The 25,424-nt window shown below is 38.8% G+C and overlaps 1 protein-coding gene across 2 annotated transcripts in view; it reads left to right on the top strand.

The window, feature by feature from the left end:
- Positions 1-24,691, top strand: part of tdrd3 (tudor domain containing 3) — a 143,591-nt gene extending 118,900 nt beyond the window's left edge. For both annotated transcript variants that reach the window (XM_043691162.2, XM_087987866.1), the window contains 2 exons: positions 8,828-8,952; positions 24,075-24,691. In XM_043691162.2, the coding sequence (XP_043547097.2) occupies positions 8,828-8,947 (120 nt within the window). In that variant the 3' untranslated portion in view covers positions 8,948-8,952; positions 24,075-24,691. The remainder of the gene's footprint in view (positions 1-8,827; positions 8,953-24,074) is intronic.
- The last annotated feature ends 733 nt before the right edge of the window (positions 24,692-25,424 follow it).

Genomic DNA, 25,424 nt, shown 5'->3' with positions numbered 1-25,424 from the left:
TCCCTTCTCTCTCTTTCTCTCTCTCCCCTTTCTCTCTCTCCCTTTCTCTCTCTCCCCTTTCTCTCTCTCCTTTCTCTCTCTCCCTTTCTCTCTCTCCCTTTCTCTCTCTCCCTTTCTCTCTCTCCCTTTCTCTCTCTCCCTTTCTCTCTCTCCCTTTTCTCTCTCTCCCTTTCTCTCTCTCTCCCTTTCTCTCTCTCTCCTTTCTCTCTCTCCCTTTCTCTCTCTCCCTTTCTCTCTCTCCCTTTCTCTCTCTCCCTTTCTCTCTCTCCCTTTCTCCTCTCTCTCTCTCTCTCTCTCTCTCTCTCTCTCTCTCTCCTCTCTCTTTCTCTCTCTCTCTCTCTCTCTCTCTCTCTCTCTTTCTCTCTCTCTCTCTCTCTCTCTCTCTTTCTCTCTCTCTTTCTCTTTCTCTCTCCTTCTCTCTCTCTTTCTCTCTCTCTCTCTCTCTTCTCTCTCTTTCTCTCTCTTTCTCTTTCTCTCTCTCTCTTCTCTCTCTCTCTCTTTCTCTCTCTCTCTCTTTCTCTCTCTCTCTTCTCTCTCTCTCTCTTTCTCTCTCTCTCTTTCTCTCTCTCTCTCTCTTTTTCTCTCTCTTCTTTTTCTCTCTCTCTTTTTCTCTCTCTCTTTTTCTCTCTCTCTTTTTCTCTCTCTCTTTTTCTCTCTCTCTTTTTCTCTCTCTCTCTCTCTCTCTCTCTTTTTCTCTCTCTCTTTCTCTCTCTCCCCCCCCCTCCCCCCTCATATATCCCACGCTTACTTTCCATCTCTTCTCTCTTCCTCCCCCCAACACCTTCTCCAATCATAGAGATGTACAGCATGGAAGCAGACCCTTCAGTCCAACCCGTCCATGCCGGCCAGATATCCCAACCCAATCTAGTCCCACCTGCCAGCACCCAGCCCATATCCCTCCAAACCCTTCCTATTCATATACCTATCCAAATGCCTCTTAAATGTTGCAATTGTACCAGCCTCCACCACATCCTCTGGCAGCTCATTCCAATCATACATAATTTTGCTATTCATTTGGATGATTGATCTGGAATTTAACTTCACTGTTCATCAAATAGACCTTTGGCCTATATACTTTACTCAAAACGTATCAACCTTTGTTTTAAAAACTTACATTTGGTTTAGCATCAGTTGTTGCAGCAAAATATCGCAAATGCCTACCATTCTGAAAAAATGATCCTTAATGTCGCCCGTGGCAGATAGACTCCAATTTTTACATTGCCCACCACCCCGAAATGGTTTTCATCCGTCCAGATGTTCAGTACTCCTTATTATGTTGAATACCCGTCTATTAACTCCCAAAGCGCCCTCTTTGCCTCGCTTTCCTTCTACCCTCTGTCTTTCCCTCTCTCAGCCTTCCCTATCTCACTCTCCCCCTCCAAGCCCACCCCCTCTCAGTTGATTTTAGCGTGAAGGAAGAAAATTTAAAGGTCTTTATTATGAGTTGTCTAGTTAATTTGTTTCGGAAGTTATCAGCTAGGATGGTTCCATTTTCAGCTGGCACCTACATGTCCAACTTTACAATACTTAATGTTTTTTAATAATTTTGATGGGTCAGATAAAAGTAATTTGCGGAGCATAATTTGGCATTCAAACAAGAACTTGTCTATTTGACTGTTTTATACGTGATATAGTTTTCACATTAGCTGAGCCATTCATGGGGGAGACCTTCATAATCCTTAATTAGGAAAGAATAGTGGAATTTCGGACTTTGTTTTAGATTACAGATTGTAAATTGGAATTGATTTCTTGAAGATTTTTTAACGAGCTGCTTTGTGAATAAATTTGGTACAGTCTGATTGGATAAAACATGTATATGAAAGCTATTTCAAACAAGGAATGCTTGTAGGTGGCTTAACTATTCTACACCTATAGTTACTGTTACTAATTTTCCAACTGGCCAGCAAACATTGCCTCGCTGTAATTACTGAACGGAATCACCGCTCCCAAACTGTACCCTGGAACATAAACGAAGATGGACTGCAAGCTTCCTGATAGACAAGCTCAATGAGCCTGTTTCTTATGTCATGTTCTTTCTGCTATTAGAGTAGTTATTCATGTAAGGTTACTCTGCAAAAGCATTTACAGGACTGTAGCCTCTGGTAGTGACACAAAGTAGGTGGTAAATAATGCTTTAAGATTGGTCTGACTGAAACAGAAACTTTGGAGTTTTGAGGAAAGTAAATGCAAGGTTATACTTTAAGTATGGTATATCTAACTAAAAAGTAAATCTTTTCTTCCCAACAACTTTTTCCAGATTTCAAATTGTACTCATTGCATATTTTTAGGGATGCATATATTTTGTTGCAATTCATGGAGGTTCAAAAGTATTCAACTTGTTTACAACATTAATAGTTGCACCAGTCACTGAATAAATGTGTTTGCAATGCACAATGGTAAAGTTTAAATTTAATATTTGGATGTTTTTAATTTGAGAAATTATTCATATGTGGAATTCCAAGATCCAGTATTTAATTTGTAATTAATTGCATTTATTCCTTTAGTTGGACGTTGCAAATGACTAAGACTAACCTGAAGTGTTCTCCAAAGCAAAATTAGAATGTTCAGATGAATATTCATTCAGTTTGCATTTGGTTCAGGTTCAGTGATTTCCTAAATGATTCTATGACTATATATTGCTGGGAAAAAAACTTTTGAAAGTTTTTGTCTTGTCCTCACCCAGACAATTCACAAGATCCCTACCCTAAAGGGAAACCAGTTGTGTTGATTGGTTAGACAGTGGACTCTTAATTCATAGAGGCATGTCATTGAGAATGCATCAGTTAATAAATGGCATTTAACTACCAAGCTTATTTAAATTTTAAACCATGGATAAAAGCAAATTACTGCGGATGCTGGAATCTGAAACCAAAAGAGAAAATGCTGGAAAATCTCAGCAGGTCTGGCAGCATCTGTAAGGAGGGAAAAGAGCTGATGTTTCGAGTCTAACTGACCCTTTGATAAAGGCTCTTTTCTCTCCTTACAGATCCTGCCCGACCTGCTGAGATTTTCCAGCATTTTCTCTTTTGGTTTTAAATTTTAAACCAATTTGATTCTGACTGGCCAGGGCATTGCCCTGAGATTTGTGCCAATGAATGGCTGTTTTGAAATGGGCATTCTGCAAGTCCATGTTCTTCCTCTTTACAAAGAACAGGCTACCGTGTACTGTTATATGTAGCTTCCAAAACACACACACATGCCACACTGTTGGCCAGACATGCCCAAAACTCAAATCCAGCATAATTTTTGCGCACTCAGGATTTTGTAGCAAATATTATTCAATCGCAGAATCACATCTAATGTTGGACACTGAATTATGGAAGCACAGCTGAATTGGAAATTGTTAGTACCTTGCTTGTGGGAGCTGGCAAAAGGATATGTTGTTTGACATGATCTGTCAGTCTTAAGAACATGAGGCTGCATAACTACTATTACACTGGACACTTGCTTGTTCAATTCTGTGGTTTGGGAATTGCCCTATCAGTCAATTTCACTGATATAAAATTTTTAAAAGCTTTGTTAACTGTCAGTTGTCATTGGCAACATCTCTACCAATTAAAATTCACTTATCAACAATTCTCCTGTCGTTACAATATAAATGTTTTCCCTTACATGGATATTTTTGCAAATTGTTCTGATTGTAGACGAAAAGTTTCAAGAAATTGTCTTTTTTTCAGCAGTAATTAAGTTCTGCATTATCAAATGGCTATTATATTTCTACTGAGTTGGGCCCCAACCACTTGGGAAAGATCAGATTCCTGAGCAATTGTAAAAGAAAAATAAGCAAAATATAAAACAATCTTTCTGCATTTTAAATAAACCTTATCTTCTGTTAACAATATTTGTTTATAGTGTCTGCACACTGTACGCAGTATAATCATAATTATGTTGAATTCAATTTGTGCTAAACTATATAAAAGAGCTGAAAGAACTGCGGATGCTGAAAATCAGAAACCAAAACCGAAATTGCTGGAACATTTCAGCAGGTCTGAAGAAGGGTCACTTTACTTAAAACGCTAACTGTGCTTTTTCTCTGCAGATGCTGCCAGGTCTGCTGAGATTTTCCAGCAATTTTGTTTTGTAATGAACTCTATTTGAGCTTTAACTTTGGTTCTCCAAAATTTTCATAGCATTTTTCGATGTGGTCATTCATCATTAACTATCAGTTTTGAAATGAAATATTTCAAAAACAATCTATCTCCCTTTAATCAATATTTTTGTATCTCTATTCTGCGTCCATTAAAACTAAGCAGTTCTACAACCTTGTCCTTCTCCAATGTCTAGTATCATTAAGATTATAAAATCTCTTTCTCTCAATTCTGACTTTCCCAGGTTCTCAAAACTGGAAGAACTTGATCATCTTCCTCCTTGCTGTCCTTAGTGATTAAATATTGCAAAGATTAAAAATGTAATTATGATCCATTTTAAACTTTGGTGTATCCATTTGTTATGGATTTTGGCACTTCAAGGTTTTTTTCCTCAGTTTCAGGGGCATGCTGAACACAAATGAGAGAAAAGGAAACTAACAACTCAAGTTCCAGTTTCACTAAATCTCCAGTTTTCTCCAATCATACTGGATTCTCCAGAATGTCACATTGCACAAAACCAAATGTGGTGGCTTGAACCCGCTATCACCTTTTTTTTTCAGGTGATTCACCAATCCATTGTTAATTGGAATAGATGCAGCAGATCATTTATGCATTGTTCTGTGGTAAATATTGGGTTGGTTTCTGGTTAGTCTTTAATAATGGATTATTTTTCTAACCACTTAGGATTTTGTTAAAATATTAACCTGTTTGGAAGCAGTTATTAATAGTGCAAATGCAGAGCAGTGCTGAGTGCTGTCATTGACTCTGCTTTTCACACTGGTCTAGTATTGAACTGTTTGAACAGCCTTAACATTGCCTCATTGGCAGAATGATATTCCATAACAATGTGTGTAGTGTCAGCATTTTGCAGAATCCAGTATGACTGAAGAAGGCTGTCACTTTAGTAAAGCCAGAATCTGAGTTGTCATGCATTCAGCGCTTTCACTAATCTTGACTTGTTGATCCTGACCCACTCTCTTTGAACTCTTCCGAAGATGAACGATGCTATAAATAAGTAATTACTGAGTATGTATTAGAAACTTAAAGACTTAAGAACTCAAGGAGGAAACCAGATAAGTGGTTGCCAAATTTTGATTTGGTCCTAGTTTACCTCAACGCAGAAGATTGTTTTCTTCTCACTTCTGACCGCACCCCACTGTTGTAAGAATAGACCAAGTTGTGCTGTTCAGGAGTACAGTCATGCCACCTCAAGGGACAATTTCACATTCTTTTTATTAAGTAAAAATAGGCGTATGTTCTCACATATCGAGACCATCGATGTCTGTTAGGTGTGTCGATTTTAATTTACAGCTGTTTCTAGATGTTGCGTGTCTTTTTATCTGTGAATATGTTATAAATGTCCACATTTTCAATCACTCTTAACTTTTCTACACCTGGCACTTCTTAGGAAATGTGTGGAGATTTAGCTTATTATATTGTGAAGTTCTTTTCCAAAAAGCTAAAAACCAAACTGTCTGTGATGAGTCATTTGTATTTTAGAATAAAAATAGATCTTGAAAATGCCTAATGGGCTCCTCAGCACTGGAATAACGTGGAGTCCCAGCATACAAAGGGACTGCTGTGCTGCATTAAGACATAATGGCCTGTGCATGTTTACATCAATATCACTCCACTGTATTAACTAGATTCTGTTTAAATAGATTTTGAAGGAAATATTATAACGTCATTTAGTAAAGTCATAATTAAGTATAGTCCATGCAGGTCCATTAGACATGATAAATTTGTTTGTCCACTGGGTGTGGAGCATGACAAAGGCAGATCTTCAAGAATTATTACCACTCTGAAAGGGAATGAGCTCATGCCGGTATCATTTTGCACCACACTCTGGCCTTTTGGAAAACTGAACTCACCAACCCCTAACATTCATGTATATTTTTGCGTGTCTCTTATCTAAATTTGTAGAATGCTATTTGGTTGCACTTATCATGTTGAATGTTTATGTATTTGTTGGCTCCCTTTATTATTAGCTGCAGTGTCTTGGTTGGAATTATGACCATGAGCATTAGGTGACTGCTGTAGCAACGAGAAACAAAAGCTTCCCATATCAATTCAACAAACTTTTACAGGTTGCTAATATTAAACTTTATTGTCTGTATAATGCAAAAATGTGCCATCATGGAAGTATCCATTAAATGTAGAATTAAGAATAGGAATCAAATGCATTGGAGTAGGGTTTTTCTATGGGTTTGCTTAATTAGTGCAGAGAAAGGGAAATCTCGCCAGAGGATGTCTCACTGCTTACAGAGTTCAGCATTTTCTGTTTGTCTTCTAATTTTAATGGCAAGAAGTTTCTGTAACAGGCATTCAATCAATCAGCTCTCCTGTACTTACTACATAGAACTCTTCATATGCAGCTTGAAGCATGAAAAGTGCAAAATAGGAGCGGGAGAAGGTCAGTTGACATCAGAGACTCTTCTTCCATTTAATAAAATCAGCTGATCTGAAATCCACTTCCTGTTTATCCCCTCTTCCCATTTGTGACTCCCTTGCCATCTAACCTGTTTAGCTAAATCCTAAAATTATTAGATGATTCTGACAGCACTGTTCCCTGGGAGCAAAGGTCATAAATCAGTAACCCTCTGAGAGAAAATAAAATCTTCCTCTCTATCTTAACTGGAAGATCCCTAATTTTTAAATAATTGCTCTAGTTTTTGTCTTTTCCATAAGAAAAAAATATTGTTTCAGCATCCACCCTTGTCAAGTCCCCTCAGGATCTTAGATGTTAAAAAAAATCACCTCTCATTCTTCAAAATACAAGTGCACACAAGTCTGACCTGTCCAATCTTTCCTGTATTGAAAGGATTATCTCTTGAGGAATCAATCATTTTCCAAAATGCTGAACAGCCAAAAGTAGATTTGTTTGTTATTTTTCAAATAATAATTAAACATATGAGAAAGAAGCATTTGCAGGGCCATGACCAAAAAATAAGAGAATGTAGGTAATTAATTACCTCTTTCCGAGACTTTGGCATGATGAGCTGAATATCCTGTTGTATAATGGTTGCACCTTAAGCTTGATTGCCATTTGAGACAATGCAAATAAAGATGAAAATCTTCTTCATTCCAGAATGTAGCTGGTGCGATCTGCACTAAGGAGAGCCATATATTTAAGTTTGCTGTTGACTCCACGTGCCATATCTCTGTCTGCACCTTCCTGGCGGCTGTAATATAGTATCCTGAATCCTGTACTGTTACCCTGATGCACTTGTATAGTACAATCTGCCTATAAAGCGCATACGACAACACTGCAATGTACCCTGATACATGTGACAATATGAAATTACATTCTGAAGCACATCTGGGAGTAGAAAGAGTCACTGATTGAACTGAGTGGGCAAAACTGGCTTAAATGGCGATTAGTTATGGGAAAGGTGAGATTATCTACTTTGCACACAAGATAAATTGATATTTTTGAAATGGCAAGTGGCTAGGAGGAACTGAGAAATTTAGGGGTTCATGTATAAAAATCACTGAAGACAAATATTCAGATATTTTACTAAGATTAGAGGGTTTGAGTCAAAGTGTGACGTTGAAAAAAGATGGCAAGTCAGGCAGCATCCAAGAAGCGGGAGGGTCAATGTTTCTGGCATAAGCCCTTCATCAGGATTGGGGGCTGGGACGTTTTTCACTGGAGTGTTAGAGGCTGAAAGGTGACCCGTATAGAGGTTTATAAAATAATAAGAGGCAACGATAAGGTGAATAGTCAAGGTCTTTCCCTCCGGGTAGGGGAGTCCAAGGCATAGATTTACTGTGAGAGGGGAAAGACTTATAAAGGGCAAGTTTTTCTCTCAGCTTGGTGGGTGTATGGAATGAGCTGCTGTAGGAAGAGGTAGAGATGGATACAATTACAACAAGTGAAAGGTCTATGGGTAAGCATGCCAATAGGAAAGGTATTGAGGAATATGGGTCAAATGCGGGAAAATGGGATTAGTTCAGTTTAGGAAACCTGGTCAGCATAGACAAGTTGAGCTGAAGGACCTGTTTCCATGCTGTATGATTCTATGACTCAATAATTCATAACAGGAGGGGAGCTATTATGGCAAAATGGTAGTATGCTTACCTTTGACCCAGGTTCTAGGTTTAAGTCCAAACTGCTCCTGATGTATCTCCTAACATATCTTTCACAGTTTCAACCTGTCCAGACAATTCAGGTGGAGTTTTCATAATTTACATTGTTAGCTGTCTGTCATGAGTTACAAGACCTAGTAGATAGATGGAATTAAGAACAGGCCAGCCATAATCTAATTAAAAAGCAGGAGAGGCTCAATAGATGTCCCCTGTTCCAAACTGAATACACAACTGCAGGATATAGAACAGAATAAACTTTGACCTGTTAGAAACTATTCAAGTTTAGGATGGAGAAAAGTAACACTATTCTTAAATGTGTATGTTTTTCTGAATATGTATTTTGTTTTATTTGCAAATTATGTTTATGTGTGTGTGTGTGTGAGGGCCAATGCGAGCTGAGTTCTATTTGTGTTATTGATTGCAGATTGTTCCCTTAAAAGAAGGGACCTATTTTAATTCATGAAAATTGACATCATTTGCTTGCTCCCTTTTTACTTATTAGAAAGAGAAGACTTGGAAATGCTGTTTTTGGAATTGTACCCAAGTCTCATGAAGACGTTTAAATATAAGCAATGCCATACTTGTGATTTAAAAATCTGTATTGTTATATGGTTTTGAAGTTTCATTGCATTTTTAAATATATGCAACAGGAAGAGGAGGAAGAATCATTTGAGGGAACGTTAGAATTTTGTCGAGGTGGTGATGGACAACCGAGGCGTTCAGCAAGACCTACCCAACGGTATTATCAACCCCCTGGAGCAAGAAAGTGATGCAGGTAAATAACTGTTATTAGCAATCCATATTTAGTTAACAGACTTAATTAGAAGCCTCTTCCTGATGAAGGACTTTTGCCCGAAACGTAGATTTTCCCGCTCCTCGGATGCTTTTCCTGCTGTGCTTTTCCAGCACCACTCTAATCTAGATTCCTTAATTAGAAGGAGCCAACTGGAATATGCAAGCACAGACAAACCAGTTGAATTTCTGCAGAATATAGCAAATGATTTTATTACGGTTATTTATGATCCAAGATCAGATGTGCACAACAGTTTTAAGAAGATTGCTATCTTTTGTTAAGCAGTTTGATTGGTGTTTGTTAGAATCTTGGTTTATAAGTAATTTCAGCACAGTACTGTAACAATCTGCCTTGAAGTTATTGCATTGGCAGTTTTGGTGACAGCATATATGAACTTTGTATTTCACAAAAATTTACAATGCAAAAATGTGACCATATTGATATTTCGCATCTACGATTTCGTATAATTATGGCTAGAAAAACAATTTTGAAAATACTGTAGATCTAAATTGTACTTTCTCTCTGGTCCAAAGCAGATTCTTGCATCTTGTGGGTTGCATTTTGTAAACAGCATACTATCAAAGGAATGCATGCTGCAATCCAAGTATTCCAAACTAAGACTTGTCAAGATTCTAGAGACATCTCATCTATGAATACAACCCCTTTTTTGATATCTACAGTTTGAGCAACATAAAACACACTTTGTTTAGGATGTATGTGTTCAGCTCTAAAGTATCAATTTTGAGGGCACAAAATTTACAGAATTATAACTGTAAAAAGTGAGTCCAGTTTCTCAGGTTGACATTTATAATGTAAATTAATTCCAATTAACCTTGGATTTTGTTTAGTCAGAATTACTGGATGTATAGGTCCTGTTAACTCTCTTTATGTTAAGAGAACTGCAAGATTCCAGAGTATGACCGTTTGAAAGCATAATTATTGCAGTTCTACACTGTAAAGAAAGTAGCAGTGGAATAACCAGCAAATTACCTCTTGGTTGTGAACCATATGTGAAAGAGCTTTCCAGTCAAGTAAATACTGTAATAACTTTTCAGGTGTCGTTTTTTTTTTAGAGAAATAGTCACTTTGCATAGATCTGCAAACAGTGAGTTAATTATTAATTTGTCGGTTTTTGTAGCTAATATTGGTTAAAGGATAAATATTTGTCAATACACTGGATGACCCAACCCTCATCAATTAGTGCAACAGCTTCTTTGCCATCCATCTGAAACACATACGTGGTATTAGTTAACAGTTCCTTCGATAATAACCTTGGCAATGTAATATCTGCTCAACCCCGTGTTAAGCCGAGATAATGTTGAAGACTGTGGGATGATGCTTGAACCTACAACTTTTGAATTCAGGTGGTAGTGAGCCAAGCTGTCTGGAATGCAGTTCCATCCTATAATTTGAAGGAAAATTCCCAAGTGAAACCACTCCATACGTAGGAACAGGAGAAGGCCAGTCAGTCCCTTAAGCCAATTCCACTATTCAATGAGACTATAGTTGATCTATGGCCTAACTCCATTTACCTGCTGTTGTCCCAAAATCCTTACTACCTTTGTTAAACAAAGATGTGTCTATCTCAAATTTTAAATTAACAAATGGTCCAGCATCAACTACCGTTTGTGGAAGAGAGTTCCAAACCTCTACTGCTTTGAGTGTAGAAGTGCTTCCCTCTTGAATGATGTAGCGCTAATTCTCAGTCTGTGCCTCATAGTTCTAGAGTCCCGAACCAGTGGAAATTATTTATCTACCCTGTCCTTTCCAGTTAATACCTTGTAAACTTCAAACTAATCGCCCTTTAACCATCTAAATTCTAGAGATAATGAGCCTAATTTGTGCAATATCTCCTTACAATTGAACCCCTGATGTCCAGATGTAAACTCATTCAGACCATATTAAGCAGACTTACAATAGGCTCTTTATTTTGTTGGTGTGAATTATTAATTTTCAGCCTTACAAGGTAGTCACAGAATTGGTTATAATGCCAAATTGAAGGGTGGTATTCATACAAAATAATTGTTTTCCAAGTTTCTAGCAACAACATTCATAAAATACTTACAGAAGGACAAAGTGAATTGCTGTTTCAAATGACTCCTTCCGCATCTGTTCTGAGGGAGTAACCTGTGGAATGTTGCAAAGACAACACAAATCTCCTTTAATATGAATCATTGAGTAAATGTGCGAGAAACTCCGATGGTGTCAAGAATCTTCAAAAATGTTGTCTGTGAGCTTATGTAATGTTTTCTGATAAATATCCAAAGTCAAACATGGGTTGTATCCAATATCTGAATTTCACCAAAGTGTCATCAGTTGTGAAGTCACGGATTTATATATCTGGGAGTACAGTTCATTTTAACTACAATTAAAAATGTTAACTAATGGTTTACCTTCATAAAGTAGCAATGAATAAGAACAGTGGTGAACATTCCTGGTGAGAAGGAGACTCATCAGTTGTTTCAAATATTGCTCTCTTTTGCTATCTTGGTTAAGATAAGTTGCAGTAATTTCAAACATTGTGTGTTCTGCATTTTCAACCCATTGCATGTACTTCATTCAGAATTATTAATAAATACAAATTGTATGAATGAAAAATAATTCACCAATCACAACACTCATTACCATAATGATTACAAAATTTCACCACCTTGAATTGGTAATAACGTTCAGACTATGGTTACACAAGCAGATGACAAGGATATCTGAATAAGTGGAATTTTTCTAAGATTCCAGCTCCATATGCTTCAGGGGATAACGTCAGTGTTTCACCAAGTTTATCCTTCCACCAAGAGAGCTCAAGCTTGAAAAAGAGAATAGATATCAGTTACTGAGTAAGTGACATACTGCATTTATAGAAGCATAGAATCCTTACAGTGTGGAAACAGGCCCTTCAGCCCAACAACCTTAACACTGACCCTCTGAAGTGTAACCCACCCAGATCTGTTACCGTACCATATATTTACTCCTAACTAATACACCCAACATACACATCCCTGAACACTATGGGCAATCTAGCATGGCCAATTCACCTAACCTGCAAGTCTGAGAGGAAACTGGAGCAGCCAGAGGCAACTCACGCTGATACGCAGAGAATGTGCAAATTCCAAACAGACGATTTCCTGAGGCTGGAATCAAACCCGGGTCCCTGGCGCTGTGAGGCAGCAGTGCTAAGCACTAAGGCAGCAGTGCTAAGCACTAAGCCACTGTGCCGCCACAAAACTTTATACCTCCGTTTGCTACAGAGCTGTAATACACAGAGAGCACCATAGGGCTGCGCTCTCAATCGAGAGGTAACTGCAGGGAAACTTGACCTCTGCGAGAGCAAAGTTGAGAAGCTGGGACCTTCACGGTGACTTCAGCTATTACAGAAATGGAAGCCGACAATTGATGTCACTCAGCATTTCATACCAGTTGTCCAGCCAATCAAGCTAACTGACAACATCCCCCCCCCCCAACCTATTCTCTGGGCCCGTGACAAGGAGTACAATTATATTTTGTCTTTTCTCGCTTCTACGTTATTATTTAAATGTTTGATTTAGGCCACTCTTATTGGGGAGTTCTCAATTTCAATATATTTGAGGTGGTTTGTCCTTACCTTGAAATTTAACAAATCCTAGCTGATTGCCTTGAGCTGTTAGATCTATGCTTCCATCTCTCTTAAATCAACTACAAACGCAAGAGAGGATTAAATCAAGTCCAATATTATTTCATTAGTTAGGGCAATTGAGGCGTTTCTGTGACTGTCAACATGATTCCAGGATAATATGTTGCCTCCTTGGTGCCAGGGTCAAGAATGTCACAGAACATCTACAAGTCATTTTTTTCAGGGAGCGAATGAACAGCTGGGGTTGTGGTCAATGTTGGTACCAGTGATTTGGGTAGGAGAGGAATGTGGTCCTGCAATCAGAATTTAGGGACCTAAGTAGGAAGTTAGCAAGCAAGAGCAAAAATTATGTAATCTCCACAGTAACTCCTAGTGCCGTATGCATGAGAAATAAAAGAATAAAAAAGGTGAATGCGTGGCTGGAAGGATAGTGCAGGAGGGAGGACTTTAGATTCCTGGGAAATCTCCAGGGAAGGTGGCATCTTTACAAACAAGACAGGTTACACCTGAATAAAGCTAGGACTCACTGGAAGCGTTCCAGACTATAGGAAGAAGTCTTGGATAGAATGTGCCAGAAACTGGAGGATTGCTTTGTTTGTTAGACTTTTATCTTCCAGCCAAGAATTTCAAAACTGTTGGCTTCTTTCAAAATGAGCCCTTCGGCAGACTCTTCTATTTAAACACAGTGTTTCCTTCATATATCCTGGAAGGGTTAGTGGGAATTCCTGGAGTTTGAATTGCTGGATGAAAGACCAGGTCCATCCAATTTGTTTTTTAGCCTCTTGATAATTGCATGACATAATAATGGATTCCAAACTAACCATCAAAATTGATCCCCTTTAATGAGTTTCTAACACACTCTGAGATTAGAGAAGGAATACACCAGTGGTGGAAAGCCAAAGTGTAGATCCATCTGTTCCTCCTAAGTATGTTACACTTACCATATGTCATGTCTCACATTACTGAAATGCTGCATCTTCAATATGCAAGCACACCAATTTCTTTTTATGAAAATGATCTTTCAGACATGTGCCAACTATACAAATTACAGAGCAGTATTTAATTTTGAATTGTTTCTCTTCATTGCATGTACAGTTGGTTCTGATATAACGGGATAGTTCCATTCTCATGTGGGCTAGAGTTATAAGAAAATCGAGCAATAGCCATGCCATTTAAACTAATGGTGCCAGAATCACTTTATTGCCAGTACAGATAAGGAAAGTTTACATTCTACAAATGATTTAAATTCACATTAAAGCCAATTCGCATTGAAGAGACACGTGTTAAAGCAGAACCGACTGGTACCTGACAAAATGCACAACATTGTATCAAAATAAGCTTGGAAAGCGATTGAATTGCAATCCCTTTTTATATATATATTTTGGATTTGAAGAAAGAGCCCCATCTCAAACTAGCCAAAATATCCTTTTTGTCTTTGCATGAATGTCTAGTTATGTTCCCAACAGCTGGCAATAATGGACAAATCAGATCCCAAAGTGATGCTTTTCCAGACAATAAGTTTTCATTTTTTGCAATTTAGTTAGCGTAGTAATCAGATCACACAGATTTTCACAAGAGGCCAGCAGCAATGTACTTTTAGCAAAGGAGCATTAACATCATTGCACCAAAGGTACGGAAAAATCTCAGGTCTAGATATGAGAGAGAGCGCTATCTGGAAAGATCTTATCAGCTGAAAGACAGATTCAACTGTTTTATTTAATCTGTGTCACCTCTCGAATTTCTTATACAACTGACGATGTCACAAGTGTTTCCTTTTGGTGACATTCAGTACATTTGCCATCTGTGATTCTGTGTCTCCCTGAGATACAGACTAACTTTACCTGTTCTCACTGAACTTAAAGAAAAATCTTTTTTGACAACTTTAGGCTGCTACACATCATATCTGCTATTATGGGTCTTTTATTCTGAACTGGGCTTGCTGCTGGTCTCTGGCCTCTCACTGGCTGTAAAAGCTCAACTTAATAAACACTTCGGCAATAATCTCTGCATGGAGCTGGTTGAGACATTTAACATTCAGGTGTGATTTTTTTTGGAAATGCTGTTTGGCTCACTGACTGAAACATAAAATGAATTTAAAAATACTCACAGAACTAAGCCATAAATTCATTTGCCTCTCCTTGAGAACCAAAGTTCCCAAGTAGTAACAGTATGTGGGGAATGAGGTATGGAAATAATAACGGGGAACCAGGAAATGGTGGAGGATTTGAGTAAATATTTCACAGCAGTTTTCAGGGCAAAAGACATTAACAGAACTCCAAAAAATACTATATTAAGGGGTGAAAGGAGGAGAAGAATAAATACAATAGCTATCACTAGAGAAAAAGTGATGGGAAACTAATGGGATTAAAACTAATAAATCCCCTGGACCTAATCGGATGCATCTTAGGATAGTGAAGGAAGTAGCTACAAGGATAGCAGATGCATTTCCAGTAATGGGAATGGGGCTAGTTGGAGAGCTCTCTTGGGAGTCAGTAGAGACACGATAGGCCAAATGGTTTCATTCTGTAATGCAGAATTCTATGATTCTAATCTTCCAGGAATTCTTAGATTCTGGCAAGTACCTGAGCATTGGAAAACTGCCAATGTAACACCTTTTTTAAAAATGGTGAAAATCAAAAAGCGGTAACTTTAGTTAGCTTAACATCTGTTCCTGGGAAAATGTTAAGTGTCTGTTATAAATATCAGAACATTTAGTAATTCAATGATTCATCAGAAGGTCTGGCTTCATGCATGGGAAATCATGCCTGACAAATTTATTACAATACTAGAGGAGGTACAAGCAGGATAGGTATAAAGGAGAAGCAGTGATTTTCAGAAGGTGTCTAATAAGGTGTCACACGTCAGGCTACTTAATGAGATAGGCCCCAGATCTGGAAGTACTTCAATGCTGCATCATCCTGACAGGTTATGTTAAGGAGCATGCAGTGGTGTAATGTGCTTCATATCGAGAACATTGGGGAGGGGGAAGCTTTCCTTGTATGTTACAGAACTCACCTATGTCAGATGCTGAAAACTAGACAGAGCTTGATTGGCAGCCCCAGTGACTCTTCATCAGATTCAAAATGATAACTCTGTTTTCTCTCCATGGATGGTGCCAGACCGACTGCGTTTCTCCAGCAGTTCTGTTTTTGTCCCAGTAGATGAGAGCTGGGTGCAGCAGATAGCTGTAGAATATAAATTACTCATTGCTGGTTGTGCCAATATTTTGTTTGTATAGTAGGGGGTGAACTGTAATCTATTAGTTTTGGTTACATTTGCTTTTGATGGCTAAATAAAAGTTTATCTTTGCAATTGTCCAACTGCTTGCTTGTCTATAACCATCCTCCACTGGGCAACGATAGGATCCTGGCCTGTAGTGGGCACTGGGGACAGAGCAGCAGTGACTTAGAGCGTGGTCTCTGGCATCTGAGTGAAGGCAAGTAAGCTGTGTAGGCAGGTGATTAGACAGCAATGGGGACAAACAAATGGTGCTGCAAGTGCCAGGAGGTGTTAGCTATGTGCTGTGCGCTGCTGTGCCATACATTGCCAGTGAAGTGTAGCTTCAGAAGAGCAGTGCTTGGCCAGGTGTTAAGTCACATTTTAAAGATGATGCTGGTGCCAGGGATACTTCAGAATATCCAGTGAGTGACCAATTTCTGTGACCACAGTGAGTGATAGAATTGGGCTAGCATCGGATGTTAGAGGCACTATAGGTGTCGGAAAGGTAGTTAATGAGACAAGTTTGAGTTAATATGATAAGAAATCTTGTAAACCTCATGGAGAGAAACATTGTAAAACTCATCAAAATTGACATTCACCACATGATATTTAAACTTGTATCATGACAGATTGTAGTTTAATTGTTTCTGCTTTTAAAACTGTTAATGGAACTGTGAGAAACTCACTATGAATTCATGACTGCTTGCTGAAAAAGCATTAGCTTCCAATTAAACCTGTTGGACTATAACCTGGTGTTGTGTGATTTTTAATTGTACACCCCAGTCCAACACCAGCATCTCCAAATCATTGCTGGAAAAGGATTTTTACTACAAACTTTCAGGCTGGTTGATGAATTCATTAATTTTTGTTTGAGACCCAGTTACCTTTTTCCTTAATTTTGTATATTTAGCTATGTTTGTTTCCAACAACACCAAATATCAATTAATATTCAAAATGTTATTTGTAAGACTGTGTCAGTACACTGAGAAAATAGGCATAGTCTCTCCGTATTATTTTGATCAACTGGAGGCTCAGGGGTGACTTTATTGAGGTTTGCAAAATTATGATGGGCATGGATAGGATAAATAGACAAAGTCTTTTCCCTGGGCCACGTGGGGGAGTCCAGAACGAGAGGGCATAGATTTAGGATGAGAGGGGAAAGATATAAAAGAGACCTAAGGGGCAACTTTTTCACACAGAGGGTGGTACGTGTATGGAATGAGCTGCCAGAGGAAGTGGTGGAGGCTGGTACAATTACAACATTTAAAAGGCATCTGGATGGGTATATGAATAGGAAGGTTTGGAGGGATATGGGCCGGGCGCTGGCAGATGGGACTAGATTGGGTTGGGATATCAGGTCAGCATGGACGGGTTGGACCGAAGGGTCTGTATCGGTGCTGTACATCTCTATGGAAAAGTCAAAACTTTAAAAGCACATTACCCAGAAAAAAAGAGACGATAAGAGGTGAATTTTTCAATCAAGGATGCAATGAAATATTCTGCACGTTTTTATATCATGCGAGATAGAGGAGTCAGGATGTCAGACATATGTGCAAAAACTGTAGAGTGGTGTTAAAAGGATAGCGGGAATCTTTTCTGTAATACATTTCAGAAAACTTCCTTGACCAGTGTATTTTTGTTACAAATGGGAAGGAAGCATCTCGGAATGAGATGCACAACTGACTCAAATATGTGGGAGGACACTTGAGTGACAATGATCATCAAGTCATAAAGTTTAGATCAGTAATGCAGAGCAATCTCAAGTAGGATTTATACAATTGGTCGATACTCAATTTCAATTAGAAGAGTCAGGCCAGGGTAGAATGGAACCAAATTTGATTGGAATAACTAACTAAATAATAGATGATATTTAAGGAGGAAATGTTTCAGCTTCAGGCTGCATTCATTCCAACACGGTCCAAAGGTAGGAAACTGGAAGCTGGGATTCCTGGGGTAAAAGGGAGGGAGACGGTATGATGGAACAAAAAGAAAGTATGAATGCTCAGTGAATTGTTCGTGAAAACCAGGCCAAATACAATACTTTTAAAGGGAAGGGGAAGGAAAAGAAAAATAATATTGAGAAAGAATGAGTATGAGAATGTAAGTGCAGGTATAAAAGAAAACACTAAATGATTCTACAGAAATATCAGTAATAAGAGGTACTTGGATTAATACCTTAATGTAACAAAGCTTAAAAGGAATGCTCCTTGTCTGGATTTTTAAGAAAATGTTAGTCAGCATACCACATAAAAGTAAGGTTAACAAAATTGTGGCTCATGGAAGAAGAGGATCATTTGTTTAAAAATTTGGTTTAAGGTCAAGAAACAGTGAGTCATGGAAAGTGATTGCTTTTACATCTGGGGAACGCTATTATCTACCATCCTAAAGGGTCAACATTAGAATCACTTTTTTGATATTTATATATGACTCATATTACAATATAGAGTAACATTTCAAATTGCCGCTGATACTAAACATGGAAATGTGACAGATGATACCAATTAACAGCTGCAGGTTATAGGCTAGAATAATGGTAAGACGAGTGGCAATGGAATTTAAGACAGAGTAGAAGGTGAGATATTTTGGCAGAAACAACAAAGAGAGACAATCTAACCTTAGTCACACAGTTCTTACAAAGTGTACATGAACAGATGGATGTGTGGTTTGATGGGCATGGATCATTGAAGGAGGGAGAACATACTGAGGGAGTAGCTAGCAAAGCATATATGATCTTGGGATTCATAAAAAGAGTGATTATGCACCAACGAGAGAAGTTATAAACTTTGTAAGCCCTCTGTTTAGGCCAGAGCTGGAGAATTGTGGTCATCAATTCTAATCATCATACATTAGGAAAAACATAAAGATCTTTGAAAGGCTGCAGAAGATATATTTGCCAAAATGGATCAAGTTTCAGGATTTTAACTACAAGGTTAACTGAGAAACTGAGATGGTTCTTCTTGGAGCAAAGCAGACTGAGGCGAGGGTTTGGTGGAGGTGTAAAAGTTTATGACAGGACAAGGTCTGCAAAAAAAATGCTGTTCCTGTTTGGTATTAGGGGATGCAAATTTAAGCCTTTGCTCAAGAGATGCAGCGAGGTAAGGCAGAATGTTGTGGTAATTGGTCATAACCTGGAGGTTACTGCCCATGAGGATGGTGGAAGTGAAGACAGTCAGTAATTCCAAAGTAAATTGAATCAGTACTTGTTGGTTTATGGGAATTGTGCAAGGGAACATGGCTGCATTTCTGTCCCCTAGCATGGACCTACATTGGAATAATCTGGCTCATTCATAAATACCAAAGCAGCGAATGTAAGATACTTTTTAAAAGTCATTTATAAAATTAAACATATAAACAGTATGGATTTATTTATTAGCAAAGAAGCTAAACATTTCAATCTTCCATCCATTTCTAATCTAAGCACTTAAAGGACTGTGCTGCCACCTAGTGGAAAAATAGAAATTCAATTTATGATGGCCCTTGACTAAACAACAAATCAACATGAGTTTGCTGAAGATACATACTACACAAAACTTTGACTTGAGATCTTGTTTGTTTGTAATTCAGCACACATAATTAATGAACCAAGCACTGATTCCTGAGAAGGCCTCCAAATATAAATTACAAAATAATGGTTCTCCCAAGATGTTTAGTATTAGGTATCAAAAGGTGAATTTACAATTTTAAAAAAACTTATCTGAACCTGCTATTGGGGAAAGTTCTTACACCTGCAGTGGTACAATTTCACTGACCAGTCCCTCAGTAAATCTCAAGTGCCTCTCTCCTTTTGGAAGGATGTTGTGAGGGGTGACTTTTATAGAGGTTTATAAAATCATGAGGGGCATGGATAGGGTAAATAGGTCTTTTTTCTGGGGTCTGGGAGTCCAGAATTAGATGACATAGGTTTAAGGTGAGAGGAGAAACATATAAATGGGACCGAAGGGGCAACTTTTCCACAGAGAGGGTGGTGCATGTATGGAATGAGCTGCCGGAGGAAGTGGTGGAGGCTCGTACAACTACAACATTTAAAAGGCATATGGATGAGTTTGTGAATAGGAAGAGTTTAGAAGGATATGGGCCAGGTGCTGGCAAATGGAACTAGATTAATTTGAGATATCTGGGCAGTATGGACGAGTTGGGCCAAAGGGTCTGTTTCCGTGCTGTACATCTCATAGAGTCATAGAGATGTACAGCATGGATACAGACCCTTCGGTACATCCTGTCCACACCAACCAGACATCCCAAACCAATCCAGTCCCACCTGTCAGCGCCCGGCCCGTATCCCTCCAAACCCTTCCTATTCATATACCCATCCAAATGCCTCTTAAATGTTGCAATTGTACCAGCCTCCACCACATCATCTGGCAGCTCATTCCATACACATACCACCCTCTGCGTGAAAAAGTTGCCCCTTAGGTCTCTTTTATATCTTTCCCCTCTCACCCTAAACCTATGCCCTCTAGTTCTGGACTCCCCCACCCCAGGAAAAAGACTTTGCCTATTTATCCTATCCATGCCCCTCATAATTTTGTAAACCTCTATAAGGTCACCCCTCAGCCTCCGACGCTCCAGGCAAAACAGTCCCAGCCTGTTCAGCCTCTCCCTATAGCTCAAATCCTCCAACTCTGGCAACATCCTTGTAAATCTTTTCTGAGCCTTTCAAGTTTCACAACATCTTTCCAATAGGAAGGAGACCAGAATTGCACACAATATTCCAACAGTGGCCTAACCAATGACCTGTACAGCCACAACATGACCCCCCAACTCCTGTACTCAATACTCTGACCAATAAAGGAAAGCATACCAAATGCCTCCTTCACTATCCTATCTACCTGCAACTCCACTTTCAAGGAGCTATGAACCTGTACTCCAAGGTCTCTTGATGTTCAGCAACACTCCCTAAGACCTTACCATTAAGTGTATAAGTCCTGCTAAGATTTGCTTTCCCAAAATGCAGCACCTCGCATTTATCTGAATTAAACTCCATCTGCCACTTCTCAGCCCATTGGCCCATCTGGTCCAGATGCTGTTGTAATCTGAGGTAACCCTCTTCACTGTCCACTACACGTCCAATTTTGGTGTCATCTGCAAACTTACTAACTGTACCTCTTATGCTTGCATCCAAATCATTTATGTAAATGACAAAAAGTAGAGGACCCAGCACCGATTCTTGTGGCACTCCACTGGTCACAGGCCTCCAGTGTGAAAAACAACCCTCCACCACCCTCTGTCTTCTACCTTTGAGCCAGTTCTATATCCAAATGGCTAGTTCTCCCTTTATTCCATGAGATTGTACCTTGCTAATCAGTCTCCCATGGGGAACCTTGTTGAACGCTTAGTGAAGTCCATATAGATCACATCTACTGCTCTGCCCTCATCAATCTTCTTTGTTACTTCTTCAGAAACTCAATCAAGTTTGTGAGACATGATTTCCCATGCACAAAGCCATGTTGACTAACCCTAATCAGTCCTTGCCTTTCTAAATATATGTACATCCTGTCCCTCAGGATTCCCTCCAACAACTTGCCCACCACTGAGGTCAGGCTCACCGGTCTATAGTTCCCTGGCTTGTCTTTACCGCCCTTCTTAAACAGTGGCATCACGTTTGGCAGCCTCCAGTCTTCCGGCACTTCACCTGTGACTATCGATGATACAAATATCTCAGCAAGAGGCCTAGCAATCACTTCTCTAGCTTCCCACAGAGTTCTCGGGTACAGCTGATCAGGTCCTGGGGATTAATCCATCTTTAACCGTTTCAAGACATCCAGCACTTTCTCCTCTGTAATATGCAAGATGTCACCATCTATTTCCCCACAGTCTATCCCTTCCATATCCTTTTCCACAGTAAATACTGATGCAAAATATTCATTTAGTATCTCCCTCATTTTCTGTGGTTCCACTCAAAGGCCGCCTTGCTGATCTTTGAGAGGCCCTATTCTCTCCCTAGTTACCCTTTTGTCCTTAATATATGAGTAAAAACCCTTTGGATTCTCCTTAATTCTATTTGCCAAAGCTATCTCATGTCCCCATTTTGCCTTCCTGATTCCCCTCTTAAGTATACTCCTACTTCCTTTATACTCTTCTAAGGATTCACTCAATCTATCCTATCTATACCTTACATATGCTTCCTTTTTTTTCTTAACCAAACTCTCAATTTCTTTAGTCATCCAGCATTCCCTATACCTACCAGCCTTCCCTTTCACCCTGACAGGAATATCCTTTCTCTGGATTCTTGTTCTCTCTTTTCTGAAGGCTTCCTATTCCCCAGCCGTCCCTTTACCTGTGAACATCTGCCTCCAATCAGCTTTTGAAAGTTCTTGCTTAATACCGTCAAAATTGGCCTTTCTCCAATTTAGAACTTCAACTTTTAGATGTGGTCTATCCTTTTCCATCACGATTTTAAAACGAATAGAATTATCATCGCTTGCCCCAAAGTGCTCCCCCACTGACACCTCAGTCACCTGCCCTGCCTTATTTCCCAAGAGTAGGTCAAGATTTGCACCTTCTCTAGTAGGTACGTCCACATACTGAATCAGAAAATTGTCTTGTACGCACTTAAGAAATTTTCTTCATCTAAACCCTTAACACTATGGCAGTCCCAGTCAATGTTTGGAAAGTTAAAATCCCCTACCATAACTACCCTATTATTCTTACAGATAGCTGAGATCTCCTTACAAGTTTGTTTCTCAATTTCCCTCCGACTATTAGGGGGTCTATAATAACAATCCCAATAAGGTGATCATCCCTTTCATATTTCTCAGTTCCACCCAAATAACTTCCCTGGATATATTTCCGGGAATATCTTCCCTCAACACAGCTGTAATGCTATCCCTTATCAAAAATGCCACTCCCCCTCCTCTCTGGCATTCAGTGGCTAATTTCTACATTTCCCCCCCCGCCCCCCCAAACTTGATTACATGATGTCTGTGTGTTACCCTGCCAGTCATTAGACACCTGAGCACAAGATATATAACCTTTGCTGCCTTACCATCTACTTAACCAGTGTACCATCAAGAGTGAATGAGGCCAGATTTTAATTCATGGTGATTGGCATAGTCTAAGGTTTATTACTTAGATTTCAGAAAGCCGTTTAAGTTTAGCCACTCAGAGGAAGGGAATACTCTGAATGCTTCAGTACATGACTTAGGTTTTAGGGATGAATTTTGTTTTATTCATTGGATCTTGGCATTGCCAATATTCATTGCCCAACCCCGATTTGCCATTGAGAAGATGGTGGCCCGCGAATCCATACAGTGGATCTGCATCAGAGTAGACCGTTTGGCCCATCTAGTCCACACTGACAGCATTCCATCCAGACCCAACCCCTTTCCTTTCTCTGTAACCCTGTATTTCCCATGGCCAATCTGCCTAACTTGCACTTCTTTGAACTGTGGGAGGAAACCAACGCACCCAAAAGAAACCCACGCAGACACTCGAATCAAAGCTTGGTCCCTGGCATTGAGGGGTAGCAGTGCTAACCACCGAGTCACTGTGATGCTCTACTGTGCTGATGGCGACCCAGTTGAATCTCTGGCATGTTTTTATTTATGTGGATTTGTCCACTTCTCATTTAAGTGGTTCACTGTTTTGTTCAGATATGTATTTTCCAAACAAATTAAACATTTTCAATCTTAATGAACAGCACAAGTTTAAACAAAATTTGATTAAATATTATTTAATGGTGTATTATTCCAAAATCATTGTTGCAGTCAAAAGTCTGAATTGCAGGGTGACTTGGATTGAGAAATGTATATCAAGAGTAAGTAATCAGATTAAATGTGATGATTTGGAGGTTGTCAAAGTGTGCGATCTTCTTGTAGATCCTTTCCACTTTGAGTTGGCAGTAAGTGGTGTCGATGGTAGTCATCTCCAAATCATGATTAACATCGACCCCACTTGCTGTCTCTCTCTCTCTCTCAACCTGCCTTTGCACATGTTATTCTATCACCTGAAAATTAGGCTGAACTACCTTTTCTTTCTACCCCAAAGTTATTAATAAGTGTTGCAAAGTTCATCATCTGCTAGCATATGGATCTTAACTGTGGTCTTAGAACCCCTGCAACGTATATTATCACTTGTATTTGGAACCAATTCACATCTTGCTTGTTTTTGTTTGGTGTGTTTCAAGATTTACAGTGGACCATGTAATTAGTTGCTCTGAAGGCATTGGTGCCTTTTTCAGTGTGGAACAGTTATGTTGTGGAAACTTTAAAAATGTTCGGAAGTGCCATGCGGTGGATTCTGTATATTAAAGTTTCTCTTTGTCTCTCCTTTTCTTCAGGTTCAGCAGAGAAAGGTTCCAGAAGCAGAACTTGTTTCCAGCCATTTATTTTACAAATTTTGAAGATGTAGCAACGTGCAAAGAACACACAATGATGGACTTTAGTTTGCAGTGTATAACATCAGCAAAAAGAACTCGTAGATAAAATAATTAATTTTTAAAATCTTGTTCATAAAAATTGTAGTGCATTGTATTATTTGTTTTTTTTGTATTGAACTACAATATTCTGCAATCACAAAGATTTGATATAATATCTGAATTTTTTTGTTTGACATCTTTTTAAAAGTAAAAATTTTAGTTCATAGAAGACCTTATTAAATATGCAAGAGGCATACACTTGTGCCTTTTCGAGGTTTGATCCAAAACCATACAATAAAACAATTTGTGGACGAGAGATTGGGAAAAGGTTTAGGGAAGTTTATGAAATATTTAATTTAAAATGACCCTTTTGAAGTACATTTTTAAAATATTGTGTTCAGTTTAACAGTTTTGATACAAAATATCAGCATAAAGTAGTTCAAGAATTAAATTCTTTGGTGTAGAAAAACCTTTTAGATGGAATTTACTTTCAGATTATGTATTGTTAACGTGATTATTAAATATAAAAGCAAATCTCTCCTCAGAGGTAAATTGAATTTTCTTTATTCATTCAAGGGATGTGGGTATTGCTGCCTTGGTCACCATTTATTGCCCATCCCTATTTGTCCAGAGGACAGTTGAGGGTCAAGCACGTTTGCAGCAACTTTCATTCAACATTTTCTTAGTGTTATAAATAGTTCCACTATTATCAACAATGTGGACTATTACCAGTTTCATTTGAATGGCATACATTATTCTTGTATATGTTCCATGTTTAGTTCTGAAATGAAATAATCTGCAAAAATAATTCACTGTTGGTAAAATGTTGCCGGGATGAGATGCTGCTGTGTAGTGCCTTTGATGGGTAGTGTTGAATGGTGGAAGTATTTATAGGACCTTTAAATGTAGCTGAGAAAGTGCAAAGCGGCATGGCTTCAGAAAAGATCTAATACCCGACAGCTGTCATCCATGAGGTACAGCCAACCCCAGTAACAGAATTGTATTCAGATACAATCAGTATAATAGTTCAAGATGTGCCTTTACTATAACCATCAACACGTAACCAACCTAATTCAGGAAGTACAGGAGAGCCTAGCAGCTACATCTAAATGTCGTGCTTACCCCTTGAAGCTATACCAGGGCTACATGAAAGCTAAGAAACAAAAGTAGCATGAGGGAGTTAGGGAATCCCACTGCCAGCAGTGCACATCAAAGCTCGACAGTCCTTCCTCAACAGTTGAAATGACAATGGGCAGTTAACCAGCCGGGGGA

This window comes from Chiloscyllium plagiosum, unplaced genomic scaffold (assembly GCF_037043375.1).
Source record: "Chiloscyllium plagiosum isolate Xiang-an unplaced genomic scaffold, Cpla_swu_hap1 HiC_scaffold_6, whole genome shotgun sequence".
In the NCBI taxonomy this organism is placed as follows: Eukaryota; Metazoa; Chordata; class Chondrichthyes; order Orectolobiformes; family Hemiscylliidae; genus Chiloscyllium; species Chiloscyllium plagiosum.
Note: the sequence above shows the minus strand (reverse complement) of the source record. Positions and strands in the feature narration are given on the sequence as shown.